The sequence below is a fragment of the Lipophrys pholis genome (genome assembly GCF_963383615.2).
Source record: "Lipophrys pholis genome assembly, chromosome: 15".
Classification (NCBI taxonomy): domain Eukaryota; kingdom Metazoa; phylum Chordata; class Actinopteri; order Blenniiformes; family Blenniidae; genus Lipophrys; species Lipophrys pholis.
Genome location: NC_137642.1, coordinates 24,182,227 through 24,197,944, shown reverse-complemented (window position 1 = coordinate 24,197,944; position 15,718 = coordinate 24,182,227). Strand labels below are relative to the sequence as shown.

At 44.1% G+C, this 15,718-nt stretch overlaps 1 protein-coding gene across 1 annotated transcript; it reads left to right on the top strand.

Annotated features, from left to right (window-relative positions):
• The first annotated feature begins 1,161 nt into the window (after positions 1-1,161).
• rel (v-rel avian reticuloendotheliosis viral oncogene homolog) lies at positions 1,162-14,042 on the top strand. The gene is made up of 11 exons (XM_080482164.1): positions 1,162-1,239; positions 1,461-1,499; positions 3,077-3,216; positions 3,305-3,453; positions 4,619-4,710; positions 9,778-9,918; positions 10,720-10,824; positions 11,034-11,252; positions 11,362-11,427; positions 11,907-11,966; positions 12,073-14,042. Exons 1-11 carry the CDS (start codon positions 1,233-1,235, stop codon positions 12,960-12,962), a joined length of 1,908 nt encoding a protein of 635 aa, XP_080338290.1. The 5' UTR covers positions 1,162-1,232; the 3' UTR covers positions 12,963-14,042.
• The last annotated feature ends 1,676 nt before the right edge of the window (positions 14,043-15,718 follow it).

Sequence of the window (15,718 nt, the reverse complement as noted above, 5' to 3'; positions counted from 1 at the left end):
AGAAACACCTTTTTTATTATTACTATTAATAAATATAAAAAAAAATTGTTTTTCCACTGCACAACTGCTGTTTTGTTAAAATTTGGGAAAACTGTTTTTTTTTCTATTCAAACACTAAAAACAAAATATCCAGAGAGAATACATTGGTCCATACTATTTTATTTTTTTTTTTTAACCATTTTACTTTTTTTTTTTAAACACAATGACAATATGTGGGGGGAACCCTCCTGAATGGACCCCTGCTTCATGACTGTGTTTGAAGAGTGAAGACTTAAGGAGTCTGTATTCTTTCTAGTATTTAACTCATTTACAGTTCTTGAAATATCAATAAGTGTAGAATTTCAACACAAGAGTATTAGAGGACCTACTTTTAAATACATGTAATACATTATTTGAGTCGGTCCCAACAAGCACAATTAAATGTTAATAGTGTATAATCAAAATATTTTATCTATTTTTGACGGGGGTTCCATTCATTCTTTAATCTGTAGAAGTTTCCTATAAAGACAATTATACAAATGAAAATGGTTGTTTTTTTTAAAAACGTGGAAAGAATTTTTGTCCCTCTTAAAAATATTTGCTGAATAATTGTCAGTCATTAATCCAAACGTGTGTTTTTGTTTTAAATTGTTATTTTATATTGTTAATTGTTATAATTTTCTTGTTAATCATCCACAATTCTCTGACATGTGATGATACTGGAACATTTAAACATTTGCCAGATTGCAAAACATAATAGTCTTTAATAAAATCGTTGAGCGATGTTGATCTGTTGTTATAACTGAATCTCCCCTTGTTGGATGAATAAAGTTTTATTTGGAGCCTCTGAAGTCTTTTTCCTGATCCTCACGCACTGTAAGAGGTTTTAATTCACATTTGTTGGTTTGTTTAATTACATTTAAAAAAAAAATATATATATATATATATATATATATACATATATCTGTGAATTGGCGGGTATTGCGCCGGTACCGGAGTCTTGTGCGCTCCTGGATGTGCGCTCCCGTGCGTTCTTGCGCGCACTTACTCATGAGGAAGGAGGCGGAGGAGGAGGAGTGACTCCTCTCTCCTCCCTCCTCATTGGCGGGCTCAGACGTGACGGAGGGGAATTCCCCCCCCCGGACTAAAAGCACTTTTGTGTCCGCTGTCACGCTCAGTCTGCCGAGGATCACCGATACGGAGCTGCAGACACACACACACACACGCACAGACACACACACACCGCGCGCACCATGGACGGTGAGTATCTCCGCTTCCACTCCTGAACCTCCTGAGCATCAGCTTGATGTGAACTCCATCTTCCTTTGAAAGAAGTAATGTGATAATGATTATTACTTAAACTGTGTGTGTGTGTGTGTGTGTGTGTGTGTGTGTGTGTGTGTGTGTGTGTGTGTGTGTGTGTGTGTGTGTGTGTGTGTGTGTGTGTGTGTGTGTGTGTGTGTGTGATGTGTGTGTTTCAGTTCTGCTGCCCTCCATGCTCGGGGACGATCCACACCTCAGTGAGTCCATTTCATCTCCTGCATGTTTTCACAAGTCCAATCTTAAAACTGCAGATCCGTGTCACTGCACTTCCTCTTTTCTTTCTCTCTCTCTCTCTCCCTCTCTCTCTCCCTCTCTCTCCCTCCCCTTGTGTCTGATGCAGTTTTGAACTTGTTGTGAACACTCAGAACTGTCTGTGTTTTGGACCGGGTCCTGAATGTGCTCGATCCGCCTCGGTCCTCTGGGGGTTTGGACTGAGAGAAAATCATGCAGTCCAAAAACAAACCAAAAAAAATAAATAAAAAAATACAAGACAGCAACTTCCCGGATGAGTTTTAGTTCCTCTTCAGAGGATCATGTGGGGAAAACTTTTGTTTCGTGCAACAAGATCAGAACTCATTTAATGCAAAAAAAAAAAAAAAAAAGAAGTTACTCCAAAACGTCCAAATGACACAGAATGTCAAACTTCTCGCAGTTTGCTCCAGTCACAGCTTCAGGCAGAAGGACAATTAAAAAAAATAATTAAATAAAAGATCATCAATACAAATTTGAGGAACTTCTTCTGCTTTTAATGAATCCCGTCTCCAATAAAAGTTTGACTCTGCAGCCTTCAGGCTGGTTCCCTTCAAGCTGCTCCGAGCCGGTCAGCGTTCAGCCTTGTAGTGGGTGGAATTTGACACCGGGCTCTTTATCTTTAATCTGCAGGGGCTAAATGAACAGGTGCTCTCGAGGGGGGGGGGGGGGGGGGGGGGGGGGATGCATGTTGGATTACATAATTGTGTTTGTAATTTGACACCAGCATCGGTTTCCCGCTGCATAGTGCTTTTTAGCCGCTGTGGCTCCTCTTGTTGCTTTAAGCGTGTCGCGAGCTCTCGTGGTGTTTGACGCGAAGCCCCAGCGTTTGTGCCGCGGAGCGCGCCAGGAAACGCTAAAGAGAGAAAGACAAACCAGATGTTAACTGTGATTTTTTATTTTTTTTTATCTTTTTTTTTTTTGTTCACGACAACGTGTTCATGTGAAAACTACAAAACTTTTGATGCATCTTGGGCGCTGAAAAACGCAACTTTTGGAAGAGGCTCGGGCACTGTCTCCTTTTGTAAACAGTTCTTCTGCACATGCTCAGTAGATGGACAATAACAACAATGGCAGCGTCCAGAGTGTCGCGACGCCCAGTCCAGATTCTCCTGCTGGGACTTTGGTAGTTTTATTTTGACAGTCACAGTAATAACAATGCAACTTGGTCGTCTGTCCACTAGAAGGTCCGCGTTCTCCCATCGTTGCGGTTCATAGCATTTTGCTCTCTTTGTGCGTGTGCGTGCGGTTTCATTACAAATACAAAGCAACAGCACCCACTAGTGGACCGGCAGGCGAACTGCATCGTTGTGCGTGTAAACAGACGAGTTCATTTCATCATGCATCTTCACGTTCTTGTAAAAAGACAATTTTTTTCAGCACGATTTGATTTGCCATCATTAATTCAGCGTTGAGGAGCTTTCAGAGAAAATAAAAACAAATCAACAACAGTCTGATTAGTGGTTCTGGCAGCTTGACGTCCAGCAAATCGTCCTGACCGGTGGTTTGGCGTTGTTCCCTCCAGTGGCCGAGCCGTCGATCCAGATGTTCGAGCAGCCCAAGCCGAGGGGGATGCGCTTCAGGTACAAGTGCGAGGGTCGTTCCGCCGGCAGCATCCCCGGCGAGAGGAGCTCGGACAACAACCGGACGTACCCCAGCCTGCAGGTCGGCCTCACCTCCTCACCTCCTCCCCTCCCCCGTCACCGTCTCCGTCACCCCCCGCCGGCGTTTCTCACTCCGTCTCCTCACGCAGATCCTCAACTACTCCGGCAAGGGGAAGGTGCGCGTGTCGCTGGTGACGGTCAACGAGCCGTACCGACCGCACCCGCACGACCTGGTGGGCAAGGACTGCAAGGACGGGTTCTACGAGGCCGAGTTTGGTCCCGACCGCAAAGTGATCGCGTGAGTGCTCCCCCTCTCCGCCCGCAGGCGCCGCGTTTCAACGCGTCACCAGGTTCACACCTCCGGTCTTTATCCGCTTTAATGGCCAGAGGTCTGCCAAACCTTTTACCGCTGCTCGGCCAAAACTCCAACCTTCTCCGACCTCGAAACACACCTGAGATTCAGAAATGAGATTAGACTTTGGTGTTTTCGCAGAGGTTTGATGCATTTACTGAACTATAGTTAAATGTTTCGAGCCATAATGCAAAAAAAACGTTGCTGTTTAAACGATATTAACTGCTGTCGCCATTTTAAGGGTTCCTGTCGACACAAATGGTCAATCTTTTACCATTTTAGCAGTTTTTTTTTTTTTTTAAATGAATCTAAGCTTCTGTTATAACATCACTTTCTTTCAATTTGCTAATTTCTCCAAACAAAGGCAGTGAAGGTGAAGGTGTGTTTTATAATCCTTCTTCATTTGGTTTGATCAGATTAGCGGGAAATGTGCCGGGGAACGTTTATCTTGATTCAAAGGTGACAAAGGAGAAATATATTCTATGGACTCTGCTCTATAATGACGGGGTTTCGAAAGCCGTCGAATACAAATCGGTGACCACTGAGGTGCAGAGAGAGAAACCTGTGCAGACGCACACACACACACACCCACACACACACACACACACACACACACACACACACACACACACACACACACAACATATTTGTCAAACCATGTCTGTGATGAGTTTGGCAATATGGGAATTCCCCAAGTGACATCACGTCTTTGTCGTGTGTGTGTGTGTGTGTGTGTGTGTGTGTGTGTGTGTGTGTGTGTGTGTGTGTGTGTGTGTGTGTGTGTGTGTGTGTGTGTGTGTGTGTGTGTGTGTGTGTGTGTGTGTGTGTGTGTGCGTGAAAATAAGTGGAATGAGTCCATTTAGATGGGAACAGATATGAATAGAAATGCTGTGAATGAGAAATGAGCTCGCAGTGATAGGATCTGCGAGCTCGACCGGACGGGTGAGATCACTGAGATTCCTCCACAGCAGCATTGTTGTTGTTCTTTTTTTCCAAATTATATCTGCATTTTGACGCTGCTATGCTCGGGCGCGGCTCCTGTTTGCGTCACCACCAGCTGGCTGCAGCGCCTGCCGTTTCATCACCTGTCGTGTTGTTGTTGTTGGCGCAGTTTTCAGAACCTGGGCATCCAGTGCGTGAGGCGGAGGGAAGTGAAAGACGCCATCGTGAAGAGGATCACCAGAGGAATCAACCCCTTCAATGGTGAGTGTCCTGCAATCAGAGACGAGCGGGTTTCATCAGTTATAATGCGACCAAATACCCACAAAATGTAAAAACGTTTTCGCCAAATTCGTGTTTTTGAAATGTACAGACAAAAACACGTTTGTATCATAGATATTACCTGTTATTGAAATATACTAATAATGGAGGTTTTCTTTGCTACTGTAGCTGCTTTCTGTTGCCATACAGTGACATCTAGTGGTCACAGATGGTATGTACCAATATAACTCTCCTGCCAGAGGAGGCTTGTCAAGGTTTTTCTTTTCTTTAAATCTTATAATCTACCGTTTCAAGCCTATTATTTACTTGAAATAATCGCAAAACTCGAAGTACAAAACCGTGTCTGTCCCTTCAGTGCGACTTTCCCCCCCTCGGATTTAGTTTCCCGTTAAACCAGGCTGAGAACAGCCGTTGAGAAGTGTTTGCTTGTCGTGACCCACTTGTCAGGTTCGCCGCTGAGACGAGCGTTTTCTCCGTGTGGCCGTGCGGCAGCCTCCACCGCTCCGTCCGCTCGTGTACAAACAGGCGTCGAGCCCACTTCCCCATTCTTGGTCACAGTTGCTCAATTCAGCGCCGTGCAGGATGCCACGTGAGAGCTGGGAATGCAGGATTCATTATAGAGAGTGGGGGGGCGGGACTGCAGCGAGGGGGCTTCCCCGGCTCCGATGAAAGGCTTCACAGGTCTGGAAAACCGAGGAGGGACGTGGAAGCTTCACCGTCAGGTTGAGACAGATGCTTTCTGCAGCAGCGGGGGACACGTCTCTAGCGGCGTCCACAGTCCGCTGAGCGTCTCTGACTACTTCTCTATCCCGTCGCCGAGCTGCAGAGCGTTTCTGCTGCCGGTTCCAACAACAAGGAGTCCAATGATAAAGTTCACCTCCGGCCGCAAAACATGTTTTATCTTCAACATGAATCCAACTCAAAGTTGGATATAAAGTTTTGCTGAACATATATTAAGTTTTGAAGTTTGAATTCTGGTCAAGTACGGAGACTTTTTGGATAAAAAAAAAAAGAAAAATGCAGTTTTTAGCTGCTGAATTTAGCTGTTTTGACTCTTTTCACATTGACCTTTTTAGCAAGTTTAGTCATTTTGGCCGTTTCTCTTATTCACATTTCCAGTGGTTTTAGTCGTTTGTTACGATTTTAGCTTGTTTGCCCTTTTATTTGAGCTGTTTTAAGTCATTTTAAGTCCATGAGACTCCTTTGCGGAGTTTGTAAATCATCTTCGTCGAGTAGTTTTAGCCATTTTAGCTCTTTTAGCTGGTTCAGTTTTTATCCATTTAGCTGTTTTTTCACCTCTTTGACTTTGCTTTTAGTCACTCCGAGCAACTTTAGCCACTTTGAGCCATTATAGCAGTTTTAGCAATGTTAGCTCATTTTAACGATCCCTGATTTTAACTATTTTGGCTGTATTTCTTTATTACATTTTCTCGTGGGTTTAGCTGTCTTAACCATAACTATTTTAGCTCTTTTACTTTTTTTTAACCTCTTTTTGAAGCCATTTTAAACTTTTTTATAATTTCTCTCAACTTATCAAACGTCCAGGTAAAATAACACGATTGGCAATGGCAACCATCGTTACAAGAGTTTTCTTTATTCTGATTTAATCATGGCCAACTGAACATTCATCTGCTGAAGTGACATAGTGGGACCGGAGTTCTTTTGAAAGACAGTCAGGCGGGCAGTTTGCACAATCGTTCAGGTGGAGGTGAAGCTCTCTGGCTGGAGGTGGATTCGTCGACGCGTCCTTTGGTTTGGGCGCAGGCTGCAGGGGCAGCTGAATCAAGCCTTCCTCTCTTTAGTTTACTTCTGCTGCGAAACTCAGCTGCTTCCTGTGCTGAGGACCAAAGATAAGACGTAGGGGCGTCATGCATGTAGAGTCATCGAAGCTCCATCTGGAAGGCCGGCTGAGCGTTCGTTTAAAAGCTGCAGTGTCTCGTGTCGGCGTCGCGACAGTTTTCAGAACGTGTGAAGAAAATCTCTTGTTTTTGCTGTGCGGAAAATGACACAAGCGTGTTCAGAACACCGCTGGACTTCACGCAGTGAAAGAACTTTCGTGAACGGATGTTTTCGATTTTCATTTGGGCCTGATGTCCATGCACATCTGCAGCGGCGTTGCCAGAACACTTGACAGCACGCAGTCCTGCAATGATGTAACAGTTGCATGCAGAAACCCGCAGCGATTTGCCTCCACGCAGGTGGTTAAAGAGTGTGAGTCATGCAGCGGGGAGGCTTTTTGCGATGAGGCTTGTCACCTGCCTCCTTCTTCTTGGTTGCGCTCACATTTCTACTCCCACGGTCAGGCTAACAGCTGACGCCCACCTCCTCACACGCCGCCCCGCAGCCCCGGCGTCTCGGCCCGGGCGTCTTTCCACCGCAACCCACTTTCCCTGCACCTGCGAGCCCACTGCCGCCAAACCTGATGACCCGACGGAAACCTGAGCTTGAGCAGCAGCAGGCTGCAGGGCTTGGAGTGTTGTTTGAAAATTTAGAATTTCATATCAGGGTGGAATCGTACATAAAATCAGCCGGAACATTATGACCGCCTGCCCAGTTTGTTCTTCCTGGTGATCAAACTGCTCGAACCCATCGAGCCATGGATCTACCAGACTTCTGTTTCACGTCACTAAGAGGTTCTCAAAAGATTTTTAAGATAATCTAAGTCTGTATCAGTTTCCACCCGTGCATGATCTTGTCACTACTCGCCAATATTTCTTCTTTTCCTGACCTCTGCCGACCAGGAAAACCCACAAGAGCTGCAGTTTCTGTGATTTCTTTATTTCTTTTAATTAAGCTTTCAAATATTAACTAACATCAACTTTCAGGACCAAATCTTAACTTACGATTGAATAATGTCCAACCTGCTGATTGTCAACGTAAGACACTTGGTCCTAATGTTATGGCTCATCTAAGTTCAATACCTACTAAAGACCAACCACAGAACGGCTCATTGTCGCAACACAGATTGAATACAGATTTTGAGTTTGACGAAACGTTGGGACAATAGAGTGTGTTGGTTTTGTACCAGCTCGCTAAAAACTCCTGAACATTTGAGGAAGTGTGAAAACAAAATGGTGTAGTTCTGAAAGCTGCTCAGCAGTCAAAGGTTGCTTTTAATCTTGTCAAATAATAACAGATATTTTGTGGTCTGGACTGGAGGCATTTGATGCTTCAATACTTTCTTAGTCCAGTAACACACACAAATACTGTGAAATTAAAAAGTATACTTCCTTATTTAAATTATGTTTCTTTTCTGCAGGCTGATTTTTTTTTTTTCACCTGCATTCATGGAATGGTGGTGAAAGGTGTGCACAGACAATGCTTTCTCCGAGTGCTCCTGAGCTAATGCAATGGTTAACTAGTTTGGATGCTTGCCTGGATTCATTGAATCCTGTGAATGTATTTGCATTGGAAATGATAAAAAGGAAAGGTTTTTCCTCACAGTCTCACAGTGAAGTATTCATTATTCATCCCAGCAGGTGGAATCGTCTTCACAGTGACACATCGACTGAAGCTCATAGTGAAGACCTGCTGTCATTTAACCTTACTTTTGTTGTAATGCTTAGAATTACACATTTTTGCAGCATTTTGTAGCTCTGAAGAACATTAACTTGTGTTCTCGTATTTTCTGCTTATTAGCACAGACTTGGTCTTGTACATCTTTGAAAGGAGACTTTTTTTTTTTTTTAACAAGCCGATGTGATGAATTGTTGCAAAAGCTGGAGACATGCAGGCATGTTTGAACTCAATCTGATATCTAATATCAGAGCTGTTTATGTCGAACTCAGCCTGTGTGGGGGAATATCCCCGCATTATTACCGTGGTATGCAGGCTATCTGTGTTTACATGCGCGTGTAGACTTAGAGTGAGACACCTGCTCGAGTCCCACCACTTTCACACACGCCCGGAGCCGTTGTGGTCACTCGTGGAGCCTCGTGGAGCCTCGTCAGATGTTTCCAGTTTGGAGGGTGACGTCGCGGAGAGCGTCACGCTGTGGGCGGGCACGGCCTCCACCGGAGATACGAGTAGAGAGATGGAAGGAAGGGCAGTGTGGGCGGTGTGAAAGCCCGCTGTGAGGGCGTCTGACAGTGAAAAAGGGTCCCTGCAAGGTGTGTGTTTGCGTGTTGCCTCTGGGGGCGAGACGTGTGACGCTGTGTGTTTGTATGAGTGCGCGTGTGTGTTTGTGTAGATGTGGGCTGAACATGTTAGAAAACTTTTATCTATGATGTGTTTGTCTTGATCCAGAGGTTGTCGGTACATATCTCTGTCTACACTTGGTATTCAGTCGACGCACCTTCGACTGCTGCAGTCAAATCACTCAGATTATATAAATAGTCTTATTCTTCTTTTATAAAACTGTTTCGGATCTCTCCCGCTGCACATTATCGGTGCATAAACGAGCCTTTTCAAGTTCAGGCATAACTTCTCTCCCGGATTTTAGCAAAACTCTTCTATCAATCTACTCCAGAATGGCTTTTACTTCAACTATGTTTCAGTAGTTTATCCTTCATGCTTCAAGTTGTTGCTTTGCAGGATCACTGTGCCATGATGTGGACGACACTAGGCTTTTACAGAGAGGATGATCTGTTCGCTCAAACTGAAGAAATGTCTTTCGGTTGACGCTCATGACTTTGAACTAAGTTTAGTCCCGATCGAATATGAACTCTCTGGCTTTCTTTTTGCTGCTTTTACTCGTAATAACCCTGCCAACAGTAGTTGAGTCTCAGATCTTGTTCGTCACAGTTAGTGGTCAGAGTCGAAGCCTTATTTGGTTTCACAGCTTACCTGTGCACGGTGTGGGAGACTCTTACCGCAGTCGCCTGTTCTCAGTACTCTGACGATTTCCATTCCACTAAGTTTGAGGTTACTACCACGAAAATGGAACAAGCTTCTGCTGAATGTATTTTCATCCGATTCTTCACGTCGTGTTTTCGTGGGGTATCAAACAAGGCAATAAAAGGTTGAAGGTGAAGAATGCTTGAGCCGGCCATTTTAATGAAAAAAGAAACATCTAACTGCTATGATACCCATTTTTCTGTTTGACTGCAGTGCCACGAGAGGCGCTGCTGCAGACGGAGGAGTACAACCTGAACGTGGTTCGACTCTGCATCCAGGTCTTCCTGCAGGATGCCAACGGCCAGTACACTCAAGCTCTCAACCCCATCGTCAGCAACCCCATCTACGACAACAGTGAGTGCTGGAGACGTTTCCACCCGACAAGCCATCAGATTGATTTTCTGGCAATGTGTAGACAGGCCCTCTGAGATCAGGTACATTTCATATCCTGCTGCTGTGCACATGCTAACGCAAAACCCTCAGCGCTTATGTGTCGCAATACCATTTCAAAACATAAGAGGGTGAGTTGAGTCACTCCGTCCCCAGAACAAAATGAAAAAGTGAGGTTTTCTACAACTATTTTCTAGGTTATTATTATTATTATTATTATTATTATTATTATTATTATTAGTTTATTTATTTATTTTAAACAATTTGGATATGAAGCATAGCTATTTCTGAAAACCTAACACACAGTCCCACCAGAAGATTGTATTTGACAAAACGTTATTAGAAAGTTACACGCAGGCATACATGATGAATACATTCCAGCATCTTGTGGATTTCACATATACGTTTCTTTCTCTCTCCGTGTTCTAATGTCAGTGATACTGCGTAAGAATTGCTACATAGGTAGCAAGTTGTGTTTGCACAGACTTGTGTACGTGTGTCCAGTTGTCTCAACGCTGTCACAAACACAGAACATAGTGAACCGGTTCACAGTTCCCTGCACACAAAGGGGAAGTTCTTTAACACACTAACCCTCAAACTACACCGTTACCATGGAGCACTTCCTCTTCTGACAGCAGCCATGTGACATGCGACCGAGCCCGGCGAGGCTTCAACTGAATGTGGTTCCCTTCAGAGTCAACAAACCAGAGTCTTTTTCTTTCACTTGTCAGTTTGTGCATTGACGCCCTGTTTCTGCTTGTCCAGGAGCCCCAAACACAGCAGAACTGAGGATCTGTCGGGTCAACCGCAACAGTGGCAGTGTTAAAGGAGGAGACGAGATCTTTTTACTGTGCGACAAAGTCCAAAAAGGTATAAACTATCTGTGTTTTTTTTTGTTTTTGCATGTTACTAGATAATACATGTTAGTCTTACGAACGCTCATAAAGTTTCTATCTGTTTTCTGTCATCTTCATTCAATCCATCCATCCATTTTACTTTCCACATCCTCAGCGGCCACCTCTTTGCATGTTTGACTCAGTCTTCTCCTCCTGTCATCCCATTGAAACTCTTTTCTCCAGACGACATTGAGGTGCGATTCTTTTCCGCCGACGGCTGGGAGGCCAAAGGCTCCTTCTCACAGGCTGATGTTCATCGCCAGGTGGCCATCGTCTTCAAGACCCCGTCCTACTACAACACCTCCATCACAGAGTCTGTCACTGTGCAGATGCAGCTGCGCCGACCCTCCGATCAGGAGGTCAGCCAACCGATGGATTTCAGATATCTGCCCGATGACAAAGGTGAGCGGGAATCATTTTCCATGATACCTCGAACCATCGTCGGTTCTCTTTGGAGATTGGTCGCTTTCAGTGATGTTCGGTACGTGACCTTGGCATTTTTTTGCTCCAGATCCTTACGGCTGCAATGAGAAGAAGCGCAGAAGGGAGCACTTGATGAAGATATCAGGATTATCAGGTAAAAAAAAACAACATACAGTCAGACTCAGTATAAAGATGGAGGGGTATCTTCTAACTGTTCTAAAGTAAAGCCAAAATATCGGTTTATCCTGCTGGCGTACAGAAGTACTGACGAAGCAGGAGCGTCGTACGATTGAGCTTAACCCACACACCTGACAACTCAACTATGTCTGATGCCTTGGGGTACACCCTAGACAAACCTGTACTGAGTAACAACTGAGACAGGCCGTCATACACATGCACACCTTTGCACCTACAGCCAATTTAGACCCTCAGTTAAACATACAAGCATGAAGAAGTAATAGAAAATTTTAATTCCACAAAAAAAGACAGAATACTAAGATGCCAAGACACCTACACACTACAGTGATGTGCGGCCTGACCTGAACCAAACACACTTTTTAGTTTTGCCTCAAGATTCACACAGCAACCATTCACCAACTGTGTTTTGCCCCTCCCTTGGTAATCCTTTCACAGGCTTGGCCATGAATCGGCCGAAGGCAGTGCCACAGAGTACCATGAGTCACATGCGCAAAGGTAAGTTAGTTCTCCTCAAGTGGACGAGATGAGATTGCTGTTTGCAAACGTTTAATCAAAGATAGTACGGTACTGCTATCCAACTCAAAGTCACTTTGTTTTTTAGATATGGGCAACGTCTATCTGAGGCAGGCCCAGGGCGCCATGCAGCAACCACCCATCGTGTTCAACCAGCATTACCAGCCGACTCCCCAGAATGTGATGATGACCTCTCAGGCGTCCACTTTACAAATGAGCCACCAGTGGGCGAACCCTAACCCGGCACTCTCAATGGACACGGTGACCATAAACCCATCCGGGGGCAGTCAGCCGCGTCCCAACGGCAGCAGGCAACAAACAAACCGCACGTCTGGTTATTCTCACAACACCTGCGAGAACAGCGGGCTTCCTCAGCTCTCCATCCGGGACTTGCAGTGTTTGGATTCAGTTCCTCAGGCCCAAATACTGAGCCAGTGTCAGCCCCCCGCCATGAGCCAGTCAGAGTCCCAGTCCGTCTTCCACCAGCAGCGTCAACAGGAGGTGCTCGCCCCCGACACTCAAGCTCAGAACATCTTGGGCACCCAGAACCACGGTCTCCAGACCATGTGGTCCGGTTACGGTGCCCACAATGCCGCACAGAACACATTCAACGGATCGGGGTCTGGAGGTGGAGGAGGGTCGTTCCCCTTTATCGAGGAGATGGACGGGGAAGATTTTCTCAAGGGCGTGATTGGAGGTGGGGCTCAGCCTGGCTTCCACCTGAAGCAGGAGATTACCGTGGGGCAAGAGAGCCACGGTGCGCTCATGCCGTCCCCGAGCCAAGGAAATACTTACACCAACCTGGTTCCTCGTGCTATGAGCAATGGCACCAGCATGGATCCGATGAGACAAGACTGTAGCGGCATCACGCAGCCTCTGGGAAGTTTGCAGAATCCTTATGCAAACAACAACATAGCTCCGGGAGGCCACTTTGCAACTGTGGCCGACTGGATGAAGGCAACTCGGCAGAGCAACTGAAAGGAGAATCTTTCTGGTACCGTCAGTCAATTTTTGCCCAAATGCAATCAGGCTCAGCAGACTCGTCGTTCTCATATGCTTGGATTGTCAAGTTGGATCCAGATGCATTGGGTTCCGACATCATGCAAGTTTCCTCTTGAGAAGACCTCGACCGGAAGGCTTCCGTCTTTACCAAACACGACGACATTGTGACTTTGATTGTTCACCTGGCCTGACATTTGGCAAGTCTCCATTGGTAAACTCAAGGCGAGACATTTTCATTACTAAATGTTATGAGGAAGGTGTGTGGCGACGTTTGATGAGTTGATGAGTTACGTGTCTATTTATTTGTTTGGTTGGATCTCCAAACCGGTGGGTAAAACTGAGCTTGCATGAAATCAGCTGGTTTCCCCGAGGTGGAAGATCCAAACCTTGAGATGCAATGACCACTTTGTTGAACAGCGTTATATCGCCCCATTAAGTGAATGTACTACTTTTGCTGTCTTTTCATGAGATGTTCATCACTGTCAACATTCTGTACAGTCAATTCTTCATTTGGAGGGGGGGGAATTTATTTACGCATAAACTGTAAAATACAGCATGAGTCTCTTTTTTCTAATTATTTTCACTTAAAGCTGTCAGGTAAAGACTGTTACTGTCGTCTTGGGTTTTCTTTTCTTTTTTTTTAAGTTGTTCACAAGTGCACTCTGTTCATACATGTCAGCCAAACCTGAGAGTGAAAGCAACAGTGCTGAAACCCTCATGAACTGGCACGGTACTGAAGCTTCCATTGAGGGAGTGGGTGGAGGCACGTTGAGTGGTGTCTTTACCTTGTAATGACTATGTCATCCCAGCCATCGCATGTGTTAACTGGAGGGTTTTACACATGCAGATGTCAGCTCCATGTTTTATTGTGTTCTTTTATACGTTTTTCCCGAAGCGTCTCGCTCAAGGGCTGATGGTGCACGTCTGATAGTGGACAAACACATCCAGCCTGGCCCTGTCTGATAAAATTTCTTACTTGTAATGAATTTATATATTTTGATGACTACTTTGTGTTTTTACAAGCTCGGTTCTTAATAAACAGTCTCCTGTTTCTATACCTTTTGTCGTTTATTCAGTGTGTCACATTGGGGATTTTCACAAACGCACATCACGCATAACGAGAAGTTTGCATAGAGGGAAATAATAACAGATCATGGAGTCTATCTGCATTATTATATATGTTCCACACACACAACCACGCACTCACACAAGTTGCTGTGGAAGTTGATGTAACAAGTGAGGTAGTGGCAATTTTACTGAGAAATAAAATAGAATTATTCACTTGGATAGAGGCTTTATGGTGCCGTGGTTGGTGCGTCCACCTCTTAACAATATACGGTCCGATATTGTGGAATTTTCTGTGTGGAGTTTGCATATTGCACCTTTTAGGTTAGACTGGATGGTCCAGTTTACTCCAGCAGTCACAACTGGGAAATCTGTGTTACTTTGAAATGCCTGCCTGAGTTAGACTTTTCTTATTTGTGTCATTTGCGTCTCATTCAGTTCAGCCGAGCAGTTCCATCAGTGGGAAAATGCTCTCAATTCCTGAACAAACAGGAGTTTGGTAAAAAAGTAACTGTTCGGGCAACGGCTTTGGCCCGAATCTAAAACTGAATCTCCACAAGGGTTTTAGTGCTGACACAGTTCCAAAACGTCATTATTCAAGTCACTTACGCATTTAGGACGTGATTTGTGCTCGTTGTTTAATGAACTCGTGATTAAAAACGTATGAGCGGAGTCTGAAAATAACATTTATTTCTGCATGATTTTTTTTGTTTTATTTAATTTTATGATAAATTTATAGTAATCGAGCCTCAAGATTTCCCTATTTGATTTTATTTGAGTTAATTTTGTCACAAAATGATGAAAAGTGAAAGTAGAGAGGTACAGATGAAACACCAAATAATTTTTCTATTGCTTCTTCCGTTGGTTTTGTTGTTGTTGTTTTTTTAATTCTAATCGGGTTTTGATCAAAGCTTTTTAGTGGTTCCTGAAATGTCATTACCAAGGAACCCAGGATGTGCTTACAGATGTTTGTGTTCACTGGTATTGGGAGTAAAAAGAAATGCAGTCTGCCACTGACTTCCTGCCTCGCTGAGTGGAACCACACTGAATTTAACCTCAGCACACATGACGCTGTCAACAACACACGCACAGGTTTTAGGTTAAATTATATCTCATTGAACGATTACAATTGTTCTTAAACTTATGGGTTTTTGAGCCTGATGAGCCCAAAGAGTCAATTAATTTATTCTTTGTAAATAAGTACGTTGATTTCAGTTAGTTTAATCTCTTTTCTTGCACTTTGAAATGACTCCCAAACAAAAATTCATCACATCCACACACCAAATAATTAGACGGTGAAAGTGAAAGTGCTACGAAAGCATAAAATGGTTTAAACAAAATGAAATGGCTGAAATAAAATGAGGTTATAATAGTAAAATAGCTACAGATATTATGGCTAAAACAAGTAAAAAAAAAAAAAAACAAGTAGTGACTAATACAATTATAAATGATAAAGTTGGTAATACAGCTGAAATGGCTATGAAAACTAAAATGGTCAAAGCAGCTTAAATGAATAAATTAGACATGGCTGCAACAGCGAAAAACCTAAAATTCCTAAAACATGTGAAATGGCTATTTTGGCTGAAACGGTGAAAATGACAGAAATTGCTAAACTGCCAAAAACCTCTGGAACTATTAAAACAGCGAAAATGACTAAACCAGCTCAA